Source organism: Scheffersomyces coipomensis (genome assembly GCF_036884675.1).
Source record: "Scheffersomyces coipomensis strain NRRL Y-17651 chromosome Unknown DFJ63scaffold_3, whole genome shotgun sequence".
In the NCBI taxonomy this organism is placed as follows: domain Eukaryota; kingdom Fungi; phylum Ascomycota; class Pichiomycetes; order Serinales; family Debaryomycetaceae; genus Scheffersomyces; species Scheffersomyces coipomensis.
In genome coordinates, this window is record NW_027042894.1 from 1,009,161 (window position 1) to 1,031,543 (window position 22,383).

Consider the following 22,383-nt stretch of genomic DNA (forward strand, 5'->3'; position numbering starts at 1 on the left):
TTTCCAAAAAAAATGTATCGTATATTCTTTAATTATATTGCATATATTGACTTGTAGAACTGAATTTCAAATTACCCTTGATAACTTTATCAACAGATTTTAAGAAATCCTTTTCATTAGCAACTTTTCTTCTAGCTCTAATAGCAAACATACCAGCTTCAGTACAAACTGATCTTAATTCTGCTCCAGTAGCATTTGGACATAATCTTGAAATTAATTCCCATCTAATATCTTTTTCACAACTCATAGTTTTTGAATGAATTCTAAAAATATTAGCACGACCTTCTAAATCAGGTAAAGAGAATTCAACTTTACGATCAATTCTACCTGGTCTTAATAAGGCAGGATCTAAAGTATTAGGTCTATTTGTGGCAAACATAACTTTAATATTACCTCTTGGATCAAACCCATCTAATTGAGTAATTAATTCCAACATGGTTCTTTGAACTTCATTATCACCACCAGCACCATCATCAAATCTTGCTCCACCAATAGCATCAACTTCATCAAAGAAAATAATACATGCTTTTTTAGTTCTGGCCATTTCAAATAATTCACGAACCATTCTAGCCCCTTCACCAACATATTTTTGAACTAATTCTGAACCTATAACTCTTATAAATGTAGCATCAGTTCTATTAGCAACGGCTCTGGCACATAAAGTTTTACCAGTACCTGGTGGACCATATAATAATATACCTTTTGGAGGATCAATTCCTAATTTAACAAATCTTTCTGGTGATAATAAAGGCAATTCAACCACTTCTCTTAATTTTTCAATTTGTTCTTTACAACCTCCAACATCACTATATGTAACATCAGGTTTTTCTTCCACTGTCATCATAGTTACTGATGGATCAATTCTGGGTGGTAATGGTAATTGTATTTCATATTTTTGTCTATCAACTCCAACTCTCATACCTTCTTCTATATCAGTTGGGGATACTCTTTCACCTAATCCAACCACAAATTTCGCTATTTGTTTTATATTAATGACATATTTCGATTTAGTATCGGCATTTTGAAGAGCACCTGCAGCAGCAGATGAAGTAGCTTCAATAATCTTGGTACATCTTGCTACTTGTAAAGGTTGTTCTTCACCCATTCTTTGTTTATCACCTAATACATCCCATAAATGTGGAGGTGCCAAACCAGTATCACTTTCTTTAACACCTATATTTTCCTTTATTCTATCTTCAATGACTTTTAAATCTTTCTCAAGTTGTTTTAATTGTGAAGCATATGGAGCTGCTCCATAAGTCTTTAATACTTGAATATCACCCTCACTTAATGGGACAATCTTTTCTTGAGCCTTTTCATCGTCTTCCAGAGGAGCAACGTATTTATCCCAATCAGCCTTTGGAGGTGCCATGTTTGATCTAATTAATACAATTGGGTTATGGAACAGTCTATATTGTAGAAGTCTAGTTGATTTGATCTAAAGGTGGCAACACAAATCTCCAATCTCAACTCTCAGTCTCTCTCAGTCTCTCACAGTATTTTTTCGATTTGCCTTCAACTGTCAGAAACATCGAAAAATGATCATAATCACACGACCTAACCACAAAAACTAAAGCGCTACCACCGTACATACATTTTTTGCAATTGGTTTTGATTCATAATACAGATTGTTTTTTATTAATTATACTATCTATACATAATTATTTATCATTAAATGGTGTTTAATTGGTTGGCCAATTCACCAATGTCTTTGGAAAACTCTAAACGATGGGGTATATTGCTTGTCATAACGTTGAATTTATTTAATTTATCATGAATAGTTCTTAAATGATTTAAACTGAGATCAAGTTTTTGATGGAAACGTTTGGAAGAATTTGAAATTAAATGATCATTATTACCGAAATTATCTTGAAGATAATTCAATAAGTTTATAATCACTTGTAAATTGCTGGAGAATTCACTTAATTTAAGATTGATTTGAACGGTGGTTAATGAATTATCCTGTAAAATATTAGCCAAGGAAGATATACTATAACGAATCACTTTAAAGAGTTGTTTATACCAGAATAAAGATGAATTTAAACTTAATTTTGTGAATGCTTTCTTTGAATCTTGTTCTGATTCAGAAACAATTAATTGAAATGAATTTGAAATGAATTGTAAGGTGAATTGAAATGATTCACTCGATGATAATTGATCTAATTCAACTAACATGTAATAATAATTAAGATTAATTAAAGTAATGAAATCTTGCATGTTGGTAGAATGACCAAAATTTTGATGAATGATTGAACTAGTGGAGATTCTCCATTTTTCAAGATCAGTAGAAACTTGTTTTAAATCATAAGTTTTATTATTCGATAAATTCAAATAAAGTATAAGATTTTTCAAATATGAAAGACCAATTTCTTGATTTACTAAATCCATATTTTCATTCTCATAAATTGATTCAGTTAATGGAGTTTTCAATTGCATGAATTCATCAATAGGCAATTGACTTGGTTTATCAACTAAAAGACTTAATTCCTTATCTAAATTAAACACACTCCAAAAGATTCTTTCATACACCACATTATCTGATTTCTTATAAAGATCTAATTGAATCACTAATCTATCTAGTATTCCAATCAAACCCCAACATAATGAAGTATTTAAAGATGTTATACTATAAATCGTTAATAATAATAACAATCTTAAATTTTCAAAGCTTTCTTCTTTATCATTTTTCGTTATATTCAAGTCTAATACATCAATGATTGATATTATACTTTTATCATTAAAATATTCATTAAAGTGAGATTTACTATGAGTGGCTTTAGAATCATAGATCAAACATCCAATAGCCATTAATAAGTAGGTATCTAAATTTATGATAGATTCTTTTGTGAAATCGATGGTTTGAAATGAGGTTAAGAATTGAACTTTATTAATGAAAGGATATTTATGAGCGAAATTATCAAAATAATTACGAACAAAAGTTGACGGTAAATCTAAATCTGATATTGATTTAAGATTAATGAATTCATCCTTTAAATTGGTTTTGGTTGAGGTTAAAAGTCTCTTTGCAAGTTTATCTTCAGCAGGAATATCATTAACTTCTTTATCTCTTCTAGCGGAACTTGATAATGCAGCAGATGGTATCTTTTTTGGTCTTGGTTCTCTTACAGTGAGTGTTTTCGTTGGATGAGGAGTTGAGTCATCTTCTTCAGATACGAGTAAAGATGAGACAGATACTAACTTATGAGCAACACTCAGTTTAGCCGATTCCTTTGTTTCTTTTAATGTTATTGGTTTTATAATATTATCTGTTTGAGTAGTAACCGTACCAATATCATTAGGAGATGATTCTTTATCGGAAGAATCAGTTATGATGGATACTTCTACTTGCTCACCAAGATGTTTAATGTTTCTTGATCCAGGAAGTCTTTTTCTTCTTTTATTACTTCTATTGATATATTCACAATCATTACCAGTTCTAGTACAGTTTGAACATTTAGGATATTCTCTTGAACATTTCTTCTTTAAACGATAACAACGATTACAATTATTTGGATGATGAGTTTCTGGGAATTCAACTGGTTGTTGGCTTTGTTTTTCATCTGATATATCTAATTTCACAACACTACGTTTGTTAGTTAATAAAGCTCCCGATATGATGGATTGTTCTTTTTCATCAAGATTATGGACATTACCAGCAGTTGTAACAGTTGGAATAGTAGTGTTAGGAGGAGTGATAGGGTTGCCACTCTTAATATCATCTGATTTAGTAGTATAATTATGGGTACCATTACCATTCACATTATCAATTTCAGGTTTAAAAGTTGTGGCTGATTGAAGCGGACTTAATTTGATTTGTTCACGTAAGTTTGATTGATTCAGTTGAATGATGGGAGCTTGAGTAGGACCACTGTTAAGTCTGAACTTACTTGCGATGGTACCATTACCCATCAGCTTCCTATAATAGAAGTCCATACTATATTATGAAATTGAAACGAGAACGAGGAAGAAACAAGAAAATCAAATAAGCTAAAACAAACAAGCTATTCTAATGATACAACGACTTTTATGGTTCGACTTTATTGTCACTTTGGAAGTATAAATAGCAAAAAAGGGACAATATATAAGATTTTAAACTATTGGAATGGACTGTGGATTCTTTCTACCAGATACACACAATTTCATCGATTTATTTCTAACTGTCAGTCGGTGAGAAATTTTCTTTTTCTGATTGCGAAGGGCGGCGGGCGTTAAGAAAAAAAAATAATTAGTGATTAAAAAAAAAAGTGCGGGACGGACTGATGGTGTGATTTAAAATTCCTATTTAGCGTAAAAAAAATGATGAGGCATTAGCTTGGCTTAGGCAGTGAGAGAGATAGAGGATAAGGAAGGAAAGGTAGAGTATACATGGCTGTGATATGCTATGACTACAGAGGTGGAGAGTTCTTGTTCTTGTTTAAGCTCATCCACCTCCCAATTAAGATTATGATTCAAAAAGCTTAAGCTAAGCTAAGCTAAGCTAAGCTAAGCTATGGCGGCTTATCGGACTGTGGACTAATTAGGTTATATCACGTGTAAACTATGGTGGCTATTACCCAATTGGGAATTTACTTTCTTTACTTTTACCTTGTTATGATAGTAAGTAGATTTATTTTCTATTTACAATATAATAATAAAGTTCGTATATATACATATGTACATTTAGTGTGATTATGACGGTAGGGAAAGATTGTATGTCAATGAATGAGTTAAATGACTGTGAATTTTGCTACTATTTACAATGGTACAATTAATTAGTTAGTACTGATTTTAAGCTATCACTGAAGCATTTTCTTCCACATCTTGGGCTTGAGCTTGTGATTGTTCCCTTTCCACAGCAAAAGCTTCAAGAGCTTTCGCCCTTAATTCATCTAATAATACAGTTTGAGTTTTTGGATTGAATGCAGGAAGAGTTTCATGTTCAACAAGATCGGCTCTCCAATATTTATCTTCACCTCTTCTATAATCATTTTCCCAACTTAAGGTGGTATTTTCTAATTCAAATTCTTCTATAACATGAGATAAATCAGCAACAGCTTCTTGGGAATAAGTTGGTCTATATTGTCCATGATACCAAATATTACCTTCATCATTCTTTCGTCTTAAAGCTTGAGCTTCATCCTTTTGAATAATATCTCTTGTTTTTCTTAATTGAACTAATCCTTTATAAGCTGCCGTAGCATATTCATAATTATCAAACGTAGCTACACACATTATTCTCCATAAATCATTTCTTCTAGCTGGTTTTCTATTTTGCCAATTTGGTCTTATGAATTGTTCATCAATTTGATTTTGATGATATGCTGGAACTTGAGAATATAATACTTGACCACTAAATAAATTCTTAAATAAAAATACTTGAGGAGCTAAATTTAAATTTATTAAATCTTGTGGTTGTTTAAATCCATCTGCAATTCTAGCTCCCAAGACTTTACGAGTTTTGATTTGCTCTATGAGGAGCTTCCTCATTCTCTTCTCAGATCTCAACTTTGGAGGCATCTTGTTATTATTATTATGGTTGTTTTTGTTTAAGCTGGAAAGAAACTTCAATCAATCAATCTTCAACTACTACTGTATACGTTTAAATCAAATGTTGAAAAATTTGTTAGAAGAAGAGATTTTTTTCTTTCTTTATGGTCGTGTAATTTTGTTATAAAAATTGCTCACGTGATTTTATGAAACTGCATATAAACACATTCACAGATTTTAATTAATATCAACAGAACACGTAGGGAAGAGTATTGATGAATTCATAGAACCATTATCAATATTTAAAGAAGATTAATATCACGGTGGTGGAAGTGATATGTTTACAAATAGACAGGCACTTTCGACATTGGGAATATAATACATCATGATCACACATTCGTTTTTTTTATTTATATTTCTGTCTGGGTTATTCTTTTGGATCTATAAATATATCTTTAATCATGATATGATTCAGAATTATTCGAATCGATTGCATTTACCCAAATCAAAAATCAATGAGTATATCGCATCTGGGTTGAATTATAAATATAAATTAAAAATCCATCCCTTGGATATCGATAAAGATGATGAAGAAGAAGAAGCAGATAATATCGATGATAAAATTCATAAATCATCCCAACCTGAAGAAGGCTCACTAAAGGAGAAGCTCGTAGGAGTTATATTCAGTGGGACCATCACGTTGAGTGTGGTGTTGGTTGTGTTGATGTTATGTGAATTAGTTGAGTATATGGATCATGATCTTCGATTATCACTATTCCATTTCACTATTGATTGTTTGATATTTTTATTAACTGTCGTTCAACCATTTTTGATTATAAGTTTATTTATTAATCAAGATCTCATACCAAAGTTTCAGAAAACAAATTATATCTCCATTGGATTAACTATACTATTGTTTTTAGTATGGTTCTTAGCCTTACATAAATGTGGAGATTTGTCTCGATCATTCACTCCATATCAACTGACACAAGATACATCAAGATATTATAACAAATCAATCCTTGAGAAGAAAATAAATGAAATATCTATAGCTGGTATAACCATCTTAGCCATTTTATCAGGAGTAGGATCAACTTCAACTCCATTTAAATTATTTTCAATTGATCATTTACTTCATAGATTCTTTAGTGGAAAGCAAAGATTTGAAAAAGTTGTTAAGGAAGGAGTTTCAGAATCAGATATTAATGCATCTATACAATCATTTAACAATACCACTCGATTACTTCGTAATCGAAAACAAGATTTGAATAAATATTTAGTGGAACATAGTGGAACGGTTTATAATGATAACGTAAATGGAGATATTAATGTTAACGATAATAATCATATGCTTAAACATGATGGGAAACCTCGAAAACTTGGTAATATAGTTCATAAAGTTCAATCATTTGCAAATATATCATTCAGTGGGAAAGGTGAAGAAGAAGAATTAAAACGAGAAATAAATTCATTACATTCGTTAAGAAATAATTTATACAATGAGACTATCAATATAATTACCAAATATATTGATAATGAGAATCTAAAATTAAACACATTTGAGAATAATCTATTAAATACAGCTTATAAATGGTTTACTTATGGATTGGCCGTTTATTGTATTTATAGAATTATGAATGTTTTATTGATTAGATTGCCATCACAATTATTCATGAAAAATAACTTAAATCAAATCACATCTGAATCAAGTTCAATCATTGATGAAGATCAAACTCAAAAACCAATCCCACAAACACCAAGTAAAGATGCCTTAGCTGTAACATTATCAAGAATAGTTTTATTCACATTTAGAAATATAACTATTTCTGAAGCTCAATTAGCAAATCAATTAAGTTTTGTCTTATCGGGAGGATTATTCATCTGTTCATTTTCAAATGTCTTATTAACCTTCAAATCATTCACAAGATTTTTCCCGCCATCAAGTTCATCATCACTGATAACAAAAAGTTGGTTAAAACATGTTATAATAGCTCAATTATTAGGAATTTACGTTATAGCAACTGCTTTATTGATTAGAACTAATCTACCATCGAATCTATCTACTCAAATATCAAAAATATTATCGTTATCAGGAAGCTCAATTAAGAATGTTAATGATTCATTACGAGAAATTGATTTTATAGATAAATGGTTTGATAAAGTATTTGGATTTACAGTAGTGATCACCATGTGTCTGCTTATAATACGAAAGTATCTTGATGAAACAAATAATGATCCATATGATCTAGATGAATATGATGAAGAAAATCTTTTAGAAAGACAATAAGACTATAGTATTTTTTGCAATCAAATAGCTTATTTTCATATATATACAGGAAACAACCCAAATAAATGTAATATACTTAAACATACTGATCTGTAAGACGTAAGAGAGTGCGTACATTATGTACCTTCTATGCAAGGAAATCATAACCAATGTATGTATCTTAGACCAATATGTCTCCTGTTAATAATAGTTTAAATTTACCATTGTTGGTTTAATTCAGTTTGTCACATGCTACCAAAAATACGTCAAAAGTCTTTTTTTTCCGCTAACAATTCAAAAAACTTCATGTGAATGAACGATAACACCACTAAACCCCCACTAGCTAATTTTTGACCCAAAAGATTTACCATACGATATTTGATGGAATAGGGATACATGAGTTAAGAATGTATACTTTGTAATTATAATGGATAAGATATGATTAAATAGTAAAGCATATCCAAGTAAAAGTCGTACCATCAAACATTTAGGTAGAACCGTTTATGATCTCTGTTCTGTTTTGCCATGGGAATTTTATTTTTCTCCCTGTGATAGTGAAGTGGAATATTTTGGTCCCCCTGGGGTAAAAGTGAGGGGGTAAAGTCCGCTTGGCACTGAAAAACACAATCAGTAAATTTTCACCGTATAAAGGTAGAACAATTTCACATATTTTTATTTAATTTTAAGAAATTTTGTAGTAAGTTTAGTGATAAATTGTAATAGTATCGTTAACTAAATTATCATGTCAGTTGTTACTTTGACTAAGGAATCACATAAGAATCCAGCTCCATTTAGAATCAAATATGAAGATGCAAGAGCAGTGCTTGGACCCAACATAAAACTTCCAACCAATGAATCATTACCAGTACTTGAAACAAGTTCTAAAATTGCTATTATCGGTGCTGGTTTCGGAGGTATTGCAACTGCAGTTAAATCTATAAATGACTTAAAAGAAACAGATATTGCTATCTTTGAAAAACATGATAATTTCGGTGGTACTTGGTATGCTAATACATATCCTGGATGCGCGTCTGATATTCCTGCTTTATGGTATTCATTATCATTTCAATTAAATAGTAATTGGACTAGAATCCAACCACCCCAATATGAAATGGAAGAATATATCTTGGAAGTGGTTAAAAAGCATGATTTAAGAAAATATGCTCATTTCAAAAGAACCGTAACAAAATTAGAATATAATGATAAGGCTGCAAATTGGACGATTTATATGAGAGATTTAATCAATGGTCAATTAATCAAGCATACTGCTAAGATTGTGGCCTCATGTCAAGGTGGATTAGTTAATCCTCATCATTATACTGCTAAAGGGTTAGAAGATTTCCAAGGTGTATATATGCATTCAGCCATTTGGAATCATAATATTCCATTGGAAGGTAAGAGAATAGCAGTTATTGGGAATGGATGTTCTGCCAATCAATTAATTCCTAATTTATTACTGAATTATAACCCCAAATCAATTATTCAAATCGTTAGATCCAAACATTATGTCATGCCTCCTATTCCAAAGATTCTTCTTTATTTGTATCGATTATTTTCATTTTCTTATATTGGATTATTATTCGTTCGATTATTTGTTACAGTGGTGGCAGAAGCTAAATACCCTCTTTTCAAAGGTAATTCATGGTTTGCAAGATTTGTTCGTTGGATTCATTGTAAACAATCATTAAGATATATGTATTCTAGTTCTCCAAAGAAATATCATGATATCCTTATCCCAGATTATAAAATTGGATGTAAGAGAATGATTTATGATTATCAATATTTACCAAGTTTATATGATGATAGAATTACGTTAACCAATGATGAAGTTGATCATATCACTAAGGATTCAATTGTGTTTAAAAATGGTAAAGAAGTCAAAGTTGATATTATTGTGGCATGTACAGGTTATGATGTTAATAAAAGTTTTCAAAATTATGAAATGATTGGTCAGAATGGTGCTGATGCGGGTAAAGTCTGGATTAAAGATGGTGGTAGTGCATATCAAACCATCTTAGTTAAAGATTGTCCAAATCTTTTCTTTATAGCAGGTCCAAATTCAGCTACCGGTCATTCATCAGTAGTAATGGCTATTGAAAATGGGTGTACATATTTTTCCAAACTTGCTGCAAAAATCTTAGCTGGTGAATATAAATCAATTGTGGTTAAATCAGAAAAATATGATCAATGGTATAAAGATTGTCAAACGGAATTACAAAATTCCGTGTTTGGTACTGCATTTGGCGGTTGTGTCTCATGGTATGGAGATGGTAAAGTTAATTCTACGGCATATCCATATTCACAACTTCATTTTTGGTATGAAATGAACCATCCAAGATATGACGATTTAGTACTTGAAGCAAGTGATGCTAAGACACAATAGAGACAGAAGAGAAGGAGGAAGAGGAAAACGTGTAACCCATATTTGTTTAGGTTTGTAAGTATTAATACAAAGTTTTTTTTTACAAGCAACCCGTATTCGAATAGGTATGACCATGTGATTATGACCCTAACTCTATCTATTGGATAAATGACAAGAAAATAATGGTTACCCATCTCATCCATCATTGCAAATAATATCAGTATCTAAGGTTAATAATTATCCAATTTGGGATGAATGATAATGAGGATGGCAGCAGCGCGCACACCGTCACTGTGAGAAAAAAATGTCATTTAGATGCTAAAATTGCAAGATGGCCCATATGGTAGCAAATAAATAAATAAACAACAACATATCAACCAACTTTAAAATAGTCATTTAAAACTCAAATTTGTCATAAGTATTATGACAATGAAATTCAACAAAAAGCATTCCCCAATCCACACAACAAATTCAGAATTAGAAACAATTAGAGAGAAACTAAAACGCCAAAAAACAGACAAAAAGAACAAAGCCAAAAACAACAACAAAAAAACAGACAGACAGACAATTTAAAAATATTTATTTATGTCTCTGTCTTACCATGTGGGTCGGAATTGTGGTGAAATCAACAAATTGTAAATGTTGTATAAATAATTTATAAATTTCTGTAATACTCCATCATTAAGTTGTAGTTACTCTTGTAAACATCTTGTTGATTTAATGAAGAAACCAGTAGGATCATGTCAGTAATCACTTTAACTAAAGACTCTCATATCAATCCTCAACCGTATCGAATTAAATTTAAAGATGCGAATGCGGTATTAGGTGCAAAATCAAAAATTCCAATCAATGATGATTTACCAATATTAGAAACAGAATCAAAAGTGGCCATCATCGGAGGTGGGTTTGCTGGAATTGCCACTGCTATAACATGTTTAACTAAATTAAATGAAGATGATATTGCCATCTTTGAAAAACATGATAATTTTGGAGGGACGTGGTATGCTAATACTTATCCTGGATGCGCATCAGATATACCTGCATTATGGTATTCATTTTCATTTGCATTAAATAGTAATTGGAGTAGAATCCAACCCCCTCAGTATGAAATGGAAGAATATATCTTGGAAGTGGTGAAACAGTATCAATTAAGAAAATACGTTCATTTCAAACGTTCAGTAACAAAATTACAGTATAATGAAAAGGCTGCAAATTGGACGATTTATATGAGAGATTTAACCAATGGTCAATTAATCAAGCATACTGCTAAGATTGTGGCCTCATGTCAAGGTGGATTAGTTAATCCTCATCATTTTCAAGCTGAAGGGTTAGAAAATTTCGAAGGAGAATATATGCATTCTGCTATATGGAATCATGATATATCACTTGAAGGTAAAAATATTGCTGTGATTGGTAATGGATGTTCAGCAAATCAAGTTATCCCTAGTCTTTTGAAAAGTTATAATCCTAAATCTATTACTCAAATTGCAAGATCAAAACATTATATTATGCCCCCACTTCCTTATATCATTCAATTCTTGTATCAATTACTTTCATTTTCTTATGTGGGATTATATTTAATTCGTACCATTGTATCAGTATTCAATGAAGCAAGATATCCCCTTACTAAATATGGCTATTATTCAAGTATACTTCGATTTTTATTAAGAAATCAATCATTATATTATATGAGAATAACCGCTCCACAAAAATATCATGATATGTTAATCCCCAATTATAAAATTGGATGCAAAAGAATTATTTTCGATTATGAATATTTACCCTGCTTGCATGATGAAAGAATGACACTCACCAATGAACCAATCAGTCATATCACCAAGGATTCCATTGTATTCAAGAATAATACCGAACTTAAAGTTGATGTCATCGTGGCATGTACAGGTTATGATTTTAGAAGAAGTTTCCATACCTATGAATTAATTGGTCGTAATAATGTAAATATCGGTGATCTTTGGAAAAAGGAAGGAGCCAGTGCTTATAAAACAGTATTAGTTAGAGATTGTCCAAATTTCTTCTTTATTGGAGGTCCCAATGCATCACCAGGTCATTCATCAGTAGTGACATCCATTGAAAGTAGTTGTATCTATTTTGAAAAATTAGCTTCACAAATCTTATCTTATAGATATGATTCAATTTGTATCAAGACAGATAAGTATAATCAATGGGCTAAATCAGCCCAAGAAGAATTACAAAAAGCAGTATTCGGTACTGAGTTTGGGGGTTGTTCTTCATGGTATAATGAAGATAAATTCAATTCAGCTACATATCCCTATTCCCAAGTCCATTTCTGGTACGTCATGAGTCACCCCGTCTACGATGACATGGAACTTCAAAAGAGGTTTTAAAGCAGGTTTTTAAAACAAAAAGAATTAGAAAAACATAAAGAAACATTGTTTAAAGTTTGCAGTTTATAGTTTAGATTTTGCATGTATTTTTAACTAGATATAGTAATGATAGTATTAGTATAAGTTCTTAGCCTTCTGGTGTATAAATATGAGTCGATGATGTTGGAGAGAACAGAGTCGTGTCCAAGTCCAACAATTTTCTATGACTGAAAAAAAAATTATTCTGTTGGTTGGTGATAGTTCGTTCCAAATGGGAAAACGATTAGGTTCAAAAAAAGACTTGAATTGATTGAGTCATTGCATCCCTAGTGTGTATTTAAAGTGACTATACTCTCTAGATTGATCAAGAGGAGTATATCCCGAACCATAAGTGCTAAAATGTCTACATCCGCACCACCAAATGCTACTTTTAGTAGAGAATCATTAGAACAAGTGTTAAAAAGAAGATTCTTCTTTGCTCCCGCTTTCGAGATTTATGGAGGGGTCTCTGGTTTATATGATTATGGTCCACCAGGTTGTGCTTTCCAAGCTAATATCGTTGATACTTGGAGAAAACATTTCATCTTGGAAGAAGATATGTTAGAAGTTGATTGTACTATGCTTACTCCTCATGAAGTTTTAAAAACTTCAGGTCATGTTGAAAAATTCGCTGATTGGATGTGTAAAGATTTAAAAACTGGTGAAATCTTTAGAGCTGATCATTTAGTTGAAGAAGTTTTAGAATCAAGATTAAAAGGGGATAAAGCTGCTAGAGGTATTGCAGTTGAAGCAGGAGAAGAAGATGATGATAAAAAGAAAAGAAAGAAGAAAGTTAAGGAAATTAAAAATATTAAATTAGATGATGAAGTTGTTGCTGAATATGAAAATATTTTAGCTCAAATTGATGGTTTTTCTGGTCCTCAATTAGGAGAATTAATCATTAAATATGAAATACATAATCCAACTACTAATGGTAAATTAGAACCTCCAGTTGAATTCAACTTAATGTTTGAAACTGCTATTGGTCCATCCGGTAATTTGAAAGGTTATTTAAGACCTGAAACTGCTCAAGGTCAATTTTTAAATTTTAATAAATTATTAGAATTTAATAATGAAAAAATGCCTTTTGCTTCTGCTTCAATTGGTAAATCATTCAGAAATGAAATTGCTCCAAGAGCTGGCTTATTAAGAGTTCGTGAATTCTTAATGGCTGAAATTGAACATTTCGTTGATCCAGATGATAAATCTCATGCTAAATTCGATCAAGTGAAACATATCGAATTAAGTTTCTTACCTAAGGAAGTTCAAGAATCTGGTTCAACTGAACTTATTAAAAAATCCATTGGTGAAGCCGTTGCTACTGGTTTAGTTGATAATGAAACTCTTGGTTATTTCATCGCTAGAATTTATTTATTCTTAATTAAAATCGGGGTTGATGTCAATAGATTAAGATTTAGACAACATATGAGTAATGAAATGGCCCATTATGCTTCTGATTGTTGGGATGCTGAATTACAAACTTCTTATGGTTGGATAGAATGTGTTGGTTGCGCTGATAGATCCGCTTATGATTTAACTGTTCATGCCGCTAGAACTAATGAAAAATTGGTTGTAAGACAACCATTAGCTGAACCAATTACTATTGAACAATTTGAAATTGAAATTGCTAAAAAGAAATTCGGACCAAAATTCAGAAAAGATGCTGGTGCCATTGAAAAATGGTTATTAAACAGATCTCAAACTGAATTAGAAAATTTCGGTAAAGAATTATCTACCGCTGGTAAAATCTCTGTTAAAATTGATGGTGTTGAAGGTGAAACTGAATTAGATACCGATTTAATCAAGATTGAAAAAGTTAAAAGAACTGAACATATTCGTGAATTCACTCCAAATGTGATTGAACCATCTTTCGGTATTGGTCGTATTATTTATTCAATCTTTGAACATCAATTCTGGTCAAGACCTGAAGATGCTGATAGAGGGGTTTTATCATTACCTCCATTAGTAGCTCCAACTAAAGTTTTATTAGTTCCATTATCAAATAGTGCTGATTTAAAACCAGTAGTTGAAAAAGTTTCTAATTTCTTAAGAAAACAACAAATTCCTTTCAAAGTTGATGATTCTTCTGCTTCAATTGGTAAAAGATATGCTAGAAATGATGAATTAGGTACTCCATTCGGTATTACCATTGATTTCGAATCTGTTAAAGATGAATCTGTTACTTTAAGAGAAAGAGATTCAACTAAACAAGTTAGAGGTACTTATGAAGATATTATTGCTGCCATTAAAAACATCACTTATTTTGGATCTTCATGGAATGAAAGTACTGCTAAACTTACTCCATTTGAAACTCAAGCCACTGACGCCTAGATTACTTGTATAAACTGTTCCTTTTTTCTCTCATATAATAATATATATTACGATTTCAATTATTTAACATTATTTAACTTTAACTTTAAGCAGTTCCAAAAATTTCTTCTAAGAAAGCATCTGAATTTGGTTCTCTACCTAATAATTCAAAAAGATTATCCTTAATCTCTTTGGAACCTCCTCTCTTTAAGATAATATCCCTATATCTAATACCTCCTTCAGTATTTAATAAATCTTTCTTGAATAAAGTATAGAAAATATCAGCAGAGAATACAGATGAAAATAAATAACCATAATAACCACTTTCATATCCACCAGCAATATGTCCAAATGATGAATAACCCTTAGTTGGGATTCCACCACTTGATACTAAAGCGATTTCTTCACGCATTTCATTCCAATATTTGGTTAAATCTAATTTGGCTAATTCTTCTTCAGTAGCAATGGTATGTAATTTCATATCAAAGAGACCAAAGTGTAATTGACGTAAATTGAATAAACCATTATTAACATTCTTTGATTTAACCAAACTATCAACCAAATCATCTGGAATAGTTTCACCAGATTTATAATGAGATGATAAGAATTTTAATTGTGCTTTATCCCAGGTCCAATATTCTAACATTTGAGATGGAGTTTCAACGAAATCTCTTTCAACTCTAGTACCATGGAATCTAGCATAAGTGGTCTTGGATAAAATATTATGAATACCATGACCTAATTCATGGAAGAAAGTAGTAACTTCATTATGTTTTAATAATGATGGTTTTGCAGCCGATGGCTTAGTGAAATTACAAACTAAAGCAGTAACTGGAGTATGTCTGGTTTTACCATCAGCTTCAGTATAACCTGGACCTAAACCGAAATTGGCAGCATGACCATATTTACCTTCTCTAGGATGTAAATCAAAATAAATCCAACCCATGAATTCTGGTTTTGGTTCTCCATATTTAATGTTTTGATAAACAGCGAACATTTTAACATCAGGATGCCAAGTAGCAGCTTTTGGAGGATTTTCAAATTTAACAAATTTGATATCTAATAATTTTTCATAAATTTGAAGCATTTTAGCAATAGTTTCATCCATTGGGAAATATTCAGAAATCTTGATATCATCAACTTTATATTCCTTTTCTAATAATAATTCATTATAATAACTGGAATCCCAAGCATAATATTCATCTTGTGATTCAAGACCTTCTGCTTTTAATTCTAAATTTTTGAATTCCTTCATTTTAGTTAATTCTTTTGCACCCACTGGTTTTAATTTAGATTTAAGATCATCTAAGAAATCTAATACAGTTTTTCTAGTTTTAGCCATTCTTTCTTCTAAAACATAATCAGAATAAGTTTCATAGCCTAATTTCTTAGCAATTTCAAATCTAAGTTTAATAATTTTAGTTAATATATCAGCATTTTCAGGACTTTTGTTTTGAGATCCAACATAAGTCAATTTTCTTGTATTTTGATTCTTAGCATATTTCAAGACGGGAATAAATTCAGGATATTTATACTTCATTTTATACTTTTCAGTTCCATCTTCAGTAATTTTTTCAAATTGATTAATAACATCTTCAGGAACTCCATCTAATTCTTCTGGAGTGAAAATAAGGAAATCGTTTTCTTCATTTAAATTTTTTGAAAATTTAAGTGATAAATTACTTAATTCAATTTTTAATTTTTTGATTTCATTTCTTTCTTCTTCTGGTAAAGCTAACCCGTTTCTCTTATAGAATTTAACTGTTTTCTCAACATATCTTTTCAGTTCTGCATCAACATCTTCATCTTTAATTGAATCATATAAAGCATCAAATACTTTATAAACATCAGGTCTTAAAGATTGTTCAATTGAAGCATTATCCATTAATTCTTCAGCCTTAGTGGAAGCATCTCTCAATTCTTTATCAGTTGATACATGCAGATAAAAAGTAACTTGACTGGTAAGGAAAGAATTATCATTAGAGTAAGTGGCATAAGGTTGCAACACTGATTCCAAAGTAGGAGTTGCGACTGTGGCAATTTGATCATAAAGTTCCTTTTCACTTTTAATCACTTCATCAGCAACTTTTAATACTTGTTCTGGGGTATGTTCCCAAAGTGGGTAACCTTGTTTAGCAGTCAATGCTTCAAAATCGATCGACATGGTTCAATTGAGTTCTAATAATGAATTAAGCATATAAAGAAACCAAGTTTTTCAAAGGGTTCTCCACGTTATTTATGATGGTGATTTTTACGACCAAATACATTTTTTCGCAAAAAATGCCAACCTAGCATACGGCTAATAAAATTTTGTGAGGGCTAAGCTAAGAATAGAAACTAACCAAAAGGTTGACAATCAAACCTTAAAATGTAATGTAACACCTCTATAGGAAAGATATAGAGGGGATTATGAGGCAGTGTAAGCATATGTAGAATGTAATTTGACTCTGATGAACAAATGACTCAAAGGACAGCTGGCTTATTCTCTTTTAGGTTTGGCTATTTTGATAACAATCGTAATAGTTACACCCACTCTAAGTAATCGAATTGCCCTCCAAGTTGGGAATACGTGTCCAAATAATACGATAAGTAGAGATACGGGGATAGATTGATTGGATTCCCGTAACAAGAGATATGCAATTGAGTTCAACGCCACTGTGATGAACAAATTGATGGGAGATAATGGATAATATGATGTAACTGATTTTGATTTCTGTTTACCATCCACCTGAAGAATCAAACAATAAGAATTGAGATAAAAGGGTATTAAGAGACAACAGACGTATAACGTTAGACAGAGACTTTCTTTATAGAGATTCATTGATACTATTGATTCGATTAGAAGAATAATTGATGGATTAAGAAATTGTGCTGTAAAAAAAATTAGCTTGTACTGTAAAAATTTAAATGTGCTGTAAAAAAAAATGAAATACTATCTGGTTAGAATACTACGATTTTGAAATATCTCTTACGAACCACAAGGATATGTTACCATTAGATCTACATAATCCCTTACTATTTTAATTAAGCTTCCCAAGTCATTAACAAGCTTTCTTATGATAAGTAGTTCTTGAAGATGGCAAGAGAAGTCTGTGAACAGTTCACATAAAAATTTGTTACGCAGATATTACTCGTAACAATTAATTACTTCTTATGATTTAATACACAAATTATTCATATAGTTGATTACTAACTATTCGCCTCAGATAATTTGAAGAACCTCTTCTTCTATGTATTAAAGAAGACAGTTTAATTGTCTCCAAGTTTTGCTTTCAGCTTATTCATTTTGTTAAATGGGCTCGCAGTTTTGCAATAACTTAAGCACCATAAAAAAGTGCCAGAATACACCTTACAAGGATTCTATCATTCTTCTCGTTAATCTTCTAAAGATTAACTCATTCCCAGGACCTATTAAAGTTATATAATTACAAGTTATAAAATAATTCATGTAAATAATATTGAATTGACTTTAACTATATATTTTCAAAAAAATTGCAAAATTTATTTTTTCAAAAAATTCAAACAAATCTCATTAAATGCACCAATATTTGAGATAATTAAATCTAATAAATTCCAAAAGATACTTTCAACCATTTTACCTCTCATAATACAACAAATATATATGGTCTCTGCCAAAAAGGTCAAAATTTTTCAACATAAAATTTCTAATATTTCAACAGTTCTAGGAAAAGTACTGGTCATTTTTTTCAAGAAAAAAAAGAATGTGGTCCACTGGTAGAATTCCCAGTGCGTGTTACGAGTAACAGCTCGGAACCCGCCCGGAACCTGACCGGATTCAGATACTTAAGTATGTGAAATGGAACGTGATTTGACCGGGAGTGTGGTCTAGTGGTATGATTCTCGCTTTGGGTTTCGACCTTCCGAGGTCGAGGACAAACATGCGAGAGGCCCAGGGTTCAATTCCCTGCTCTCCCCAATTTCTTATTTTTTTGCATATTCTACCTATTGAAATGATTTGAAAAGGATCTTTAATGATTGTTTAATGCTTAAAGTTATAGTTGGTGTGGTTTATTTGAATTTTTTTAATGGGTTTACTGTAAAACTTTTATTATACCAGTTGGTAAAATCTGTGCAACAACTGTGAAAAATTAACTATGGTCGAGGGTGTTGCACAGAGTATCCGAGGGTGTTGCACAGATGTTGCACAGACAAAAGATATTTTCTTTTCTAAAAATGGTAGCGATTTATTAAAAGTCTATATATAAATACTATTAAACTACGAATACTTCTACTAATTTCCCAAAATCAAGTCCATCACCACTATTCATATCGAATATTTTAACTCCATCAAGATTGAATATCCCCTTTGAAATTCCAATGAATTGTATATCGGTTTCGAATACCGTGTTTGGATCTAAAGGTCCTATTCTTACATCATTATTTAAGATTATAACGCCACTAGTATTGATTCTTAATGAATTATAAAGGGAATATAATTGTATTTTATTATAGATGATGATTTCACTATTACTTGAAGGGTTATTTTCTGAATTGATCAAATTTGATGATGAAACATTATTTGTAGGGGCGTTTGAACTGTAAACTGGATTAAAATTGATTGGATTCTGGACAAGTAAAGATAGATTCAATTTATTATTGGAATTATTTATAGCTTGGATTTTCCAATTTATAATTTCTCCTAATTTTATACTTAGTTTCCCTTCAAATGTAAGTTTTAATCCTGATAATGATGAATTACTATTAGTAGTTAAATTAACTGTAACTGATGAAGCAGTTGATCCCATAAGATTTTTCTTCTTACTGGCAAAACTACCCACACTTGCTAATGATGAATTTGAATTTTGCATACTTGAATTATATAGATTCCCACTCGGACTTTTCAATTTATATAAACTATTCATCATGGCTGATTTTCTCGTGCTAACAGTTTTTGAAACTGATACACTTTGACTTGGTTGTGGTTGTGATTGTACTTGGGAGTAATAAGTTTGTGATTTTAATAAATTATTGATAGGTGGTGCTATAATACTGAAATCCAAATATGGAGACCAAGAAGTAGTGATTATATTACTTATAGTATCCATAGTATCTAATTCAGGAATATATTTTTGAACTTGCAAGTCTAATTTAATATTTACAGGTCTTGTAAATTGATAATTATTATTGGTATCAAGACTCTTAGCTTCGGTGTCTAAGAATTCATTATTAATCAATTTATAAGTTAAATTTATGGAATCAATTAATTTAAATACCATTGGAAATGAAAATTCTTCAGTCTTAATCTCTTCAACTTCACCAAATTTAAACTCCAAGAGAGTACTTGATACTTTGAAATAGTAATCATCCAAATTTTCACCTTCAAGGAATTTAATTAAATCTTCAGATGTCTCTATATTTAACGTGGCCAAAAGCATATTATTTCTTCCTGCTGGTTTGGTTGATTTTATTTTAATGACTAATGATGCCGAAACAGGGATGCTTATAGATGCTTTTAAGGCCAATGACTCTTGTTTTTCAACTGATTGAATGAAAGTTTGTTCGGGTGTATGTTCTTTTGTCAACGTTGGACTGGTGATAGTTTTAGGAGTTTCATTACCATTAGATGATTTATTAGTACCTAATATTTTATTTGATAAGGAATAAGTGGTATCTGATAATGATGTTATCAATAACTGATTGTTTAATTCATTCATGATATTTTTATTCTCATCAGGGGTATAATCAGGTAAACTTTCATTACTTTTAGCTGGTACTATATTTCCATCTGATGATGATTCTGATTGTTCATGTTCATTTAAAGAACATGCTAATAAAAGTCTTGGATTGGTGAATTTCTTCTTAGGATACGTTATAGGAACTTCAAACCTCCATATTTTATAATTATCCCCTTCAATGGAACCCTGGAATACCACATGTTCTTCATTAAGTGTTTTACTAAGGATACCGAAATTATTTAAATTATTATTACTACCAACATTGCCATTACCATTGCCGTTCCCATTTTCAGCAGTAGATTTTGAATCAGTAGCTTTAAACAATGTCTTGGATGATTGATTCTCCACAATATCAGCGGGCAAGATCGTTATATCAAGATACACTGGCGTTGATACCACTTTCTCACTATTCTTATAAATGATATATCCCACAATCGCTTCATCATAAAACACAATTGATCTGTTTTTCAGTGAATTGGTATGGAATAAAAACTTATCAATTGATGTCACCTCACTTAGCTTATCTGCTTTCTGAGGTAGTATGATAGATAAACTCATAGATAACTCATGAACACTGTAACCCAACTCAGATCAAACAGGTCTACATTTACAAATTTACAGCCCAGTTTTTTTTTCGTGATACTGCGACGATATTTTAATTTATTTTGTTGTTGCTTGTTGCGCTCTATAAAAACAACTATAATACATACATAGAACTATGTCCTAATAACCAATATATAAACCACCATTTCTCTCATCGAGTTCATCGACGATGTAACCGACCGATTCAGATTTAGGATCCCATCCTAACTTGGCGGTGCAGGAGATATTCTTAAGTAAAGGTAATCTATCTTCATTTATAGCAAGAGCCAAATCAATAGGATCTAATTTTGTAGTAGTACCTAACATCCCACTACTGTTTATATATAAATTCTTTAAAGGACGAGGATAATCTAAGAATCCTAAGTTTTCTTTATCGAAGAATGAACTGGAGATATAATCGACGGCGATTTCCAAGGTGATTAAGTTAGGACAGAATTGAAATACAGAATCAAGGGTATCCTTAGTTAACCCAGGCATAGGATATTGAACTTTGATTGATTTTAAATTGGGACCATATTGATATAAGATATGTCTTAAACCAAGATCGGTTATGTAAGGGCAATGAGTGAATTCTAAACTTGTTAAAGTAGAAGGGAAATTTGAATGACGTAAGAAATCATCAGATATTCCACCTGATATTCTTAAAAATGAAAGTTTTAAAGGCCAAGATATTGATTCGAAATTATTAATTTCAATCGATGATCGTGGGAATGATAAATGAGTTAAATTAGTTGAATTTCGGATTGATGAGAATAATTCTTCAAGGTTTAATGTTTCAGATACTAATCTTAAATCTAAAACTCTTAATGAAACACAATTCTTTAATGCAATTAATGGACCTAAACCAAAACTAGTTTGAGGTGCCACAAAGATTTCTAAACTTTTACTGGATCGTTTTAATAATTTCGCCACATAAGCATTCTTACCAGTTTGAATAATATAAGATAAATCCAATTGACGAATATAACTTCCAATCGATTTATTATTGGATATAGTTTCCACAAAGGCAAAGAAATTACTAGCTTTTAATCGAGGACTTCGATATAACATCGGCATAACCACATCATAAAATAATTTACAAACCCTCAAGTATTTCGGTTTCAATTTACCTTGATATAATAAAAGTTCAAATATATGCATGAATATTTCAATCGGTAGTTTCATTTGATTGGTGGCTATTCTATATTGAAGTTCACTTAAATGTTCAGAATGAGGTTCAGGTTCAATTTCCATCACTTTTTCTTCCATATAATCTTCATTCCTATCATTCAAACAACATTTCAATACATCTACTTT

General features: G+C 31.0%; 11 protein-coding genes and 1 non-coding gene across 12 annotated transcripts; 5 read left to right on the top strand and 7 right to left on the bottom strand. All coding sequences in view use genetic code 12, as the record gives it.

The window, feature by feature from the left end:
- Window positions 1-5: 5 nt before the first annotated feature.
- On the bottom strand, window positions 6-1,522 carry RPT1 (proteasome regulatory particle base subunit). The gene has a single exon (XM_064903266.1). The coding sequence runs from the start codon at window positions 1,370-1,372 to the stop codon at window positions 29-31; it is 1,344 nt and encodes a 447-aa protein (XP_064762643.1). The 5' UTR covers window positions 1,373-1,522; the 3' UTR covers window positions 6-28.
- On the bottom strand, window positions 1,522-4,350 carry DFJ63DRAFT_115328 (uncharacterized protein). Its single transcript, XM_064903265.1, has one exon. It carries the CDS (start codon window positions 3,931-3,933, stop codon window positions 1,672-1,674), a length of 2,262 nt encoding a protein of 753 aa, XP_064762644.1. The 5' UTR covers window positions 3,934-4,350; the 3' UTR covers window positions 1,522-1,671.
- A 417-nt stretch (window positions 4,351-4,767) lies between these two features.
- DFJ63DRAFT_312637 (mitochondrial 54S ribosomal protein mL67) lies at window positions 4,768-5,496 on the bottom strand (the record flags this gene model as incomplete). The annotated part of the gene is made up of 1 exon (XM_064906007.1): window positions 4,768-5,496. The coding sequence occupies one exon, from the start codon at window positions 5,494-5,496 to the stop codon at window positions 4,768-4,770; it is 729 nt and encodes a 242-aa protein (XP_064762645.1).
- Window positions 5,497-5,715: 219 nt separating this feature from the next.
- Window positions 5,716-8,114, top strand: DFJ63DRAFT_114926 (uncharacterized protein). Its single transcript, XM_064903257.1, has one exon. It carries the CDS (start codon window positions 5,852-5,854, stop codon window positions 7,751-7,753), a length of 1,902 nt encoding a protein of 633 aa, XP_064762646.1. The 5' UTR covers window positions 5,716-5,851; the 3' UTR covers window positions 7,754-8,114.
- Window positions 8,115-10,475, top strand: DFJ63DRAFT_114927 (flavin-containing monooxygenase). The gene has a single exon (XM_064903258.1). The coding sequence runs from the start codon at window positions 8,475-8,477 to the stop codon at window positions 10,113-10,115; it is 1,641 nt and encodes a 546-aa protein (XP_064762647.1). The 5' UTR covers window positions 8,115-8,474; the 3' UTR covers window positions 10,116-10,475.
- A 359-nt stretch (window positions 10,476-10,834) lies between these two features.
- DFJ63DRAFT_312640 (flavin-containing monooxygenase) lies at window positions 10,835-12,460 on the top strand (the record flags this gene model as incomplete). Its single annotated transcript, XM_064906008.1, has 1 exon — window positions 10,835-12,460. One exon carries the CDS (start codon window positions 10,835-10,837, stop codon window positions 12,458-12,460), a length of 1,626 nt encoding a protein of 541 aa, XP_064762648.1.
- Window positions 12,461-12,576: 116 nt separating this feature from the next.
- On the top strand, window positions 12,577-14,830 carry GRS1 (glycine--tRNA ligase). The gene has a single exon (XM_064906942.1). It carries the CDS (start codon window positions 12,839-12,841, stop codon window positions 14,807-14,809), a length of 1,971 nt encoding a protein of 656 aa, XP_064762649.1. The 5' UTR covers window positions 12,577-12,838; the 3' UTR covers window positions 14,810-14,830.
- Window positions 14,831-14,894: 64 nt separating this feature from the next.
- Window positions 14,895-16,952, bottom strand: PRD1 (metalloendopeptidase; the record flags this gene model as incomplete). Its single annotated transcript, XM_064906009.1, has 1 exon — window positions 14,895-16,952. One exon carries the CDS (start codon window positions 16,950-16,952, stop codon window positions 14,895-14,897), a length of 2,058 nt encoding a protein of 685 aa, XP_064762650.1.
- Window positions 16,953-17,267: 315 nt separating this feature from the next.
- On the bottom strand, window positions 17,268-17,609 carry DFJ63DRAFT_312643 (uncharacterized protein; the record flags this gene model as incomplete). Its single annotated transcript, XM_064906010.1, has 1 exon — window positions 17,268-17,609. The coding sequence occupies one exon, from the start codon at window positions 17,607-17,609 to the stop codon at window positions 17,268-17,270; it is 342 nt and encodes a 113-aa protein (XP_064762651.1).
- A 1,014-nt stretch (window positions 17,610-18,623) lies between these two features.
- On the top strand, window positions 18,624-18,724 carry DFJ63DRAFT_t67. Its single transcript has one exon. It is a non-coding gene; the product is annotated as a tRNA-Pro (tRNA).
- A 296-nt stretch (window positions 18,725-19,020) lies between these two features.
- On the bottom strand, window positions 19,021-21,042 carry DFJ63DRAFT_334867 (uncharacterized protein; the record flags this gene model as incomplete). The annotated part of the gene is made up of 1 exon (XM_064908113.1): window positions 19,021-21,042. The coding sequence occupies one exon, from the start codon at window positions 21,040-21,042 to the stop codon at window positions 19,021-19,023; it is 2,022 nt and encodes a 673-aa protein (XP_064762652.1).
- Window positions 21,043-21,207: 165 nt separating this feature from the next.
- Window positions 21,208-22,251, bottom strand: DFJ63DRAFT_286811 (uncharacterized protein; the record flags this gene model as incomplete). Its single annotated transcript, XM_064905007.1, has 1 exon — window positions 21,208-22,251. The coding sequence occupies one exon, from the start codon at window positions 22,249-22,251 to the stop codon at window positions 21,208-21,210; it is 1,044 nt and encodes a 347-aa protein (XP_064762653.1).
- Window positions 22,252-22,383: the final 132 nt, after the last annotated feature.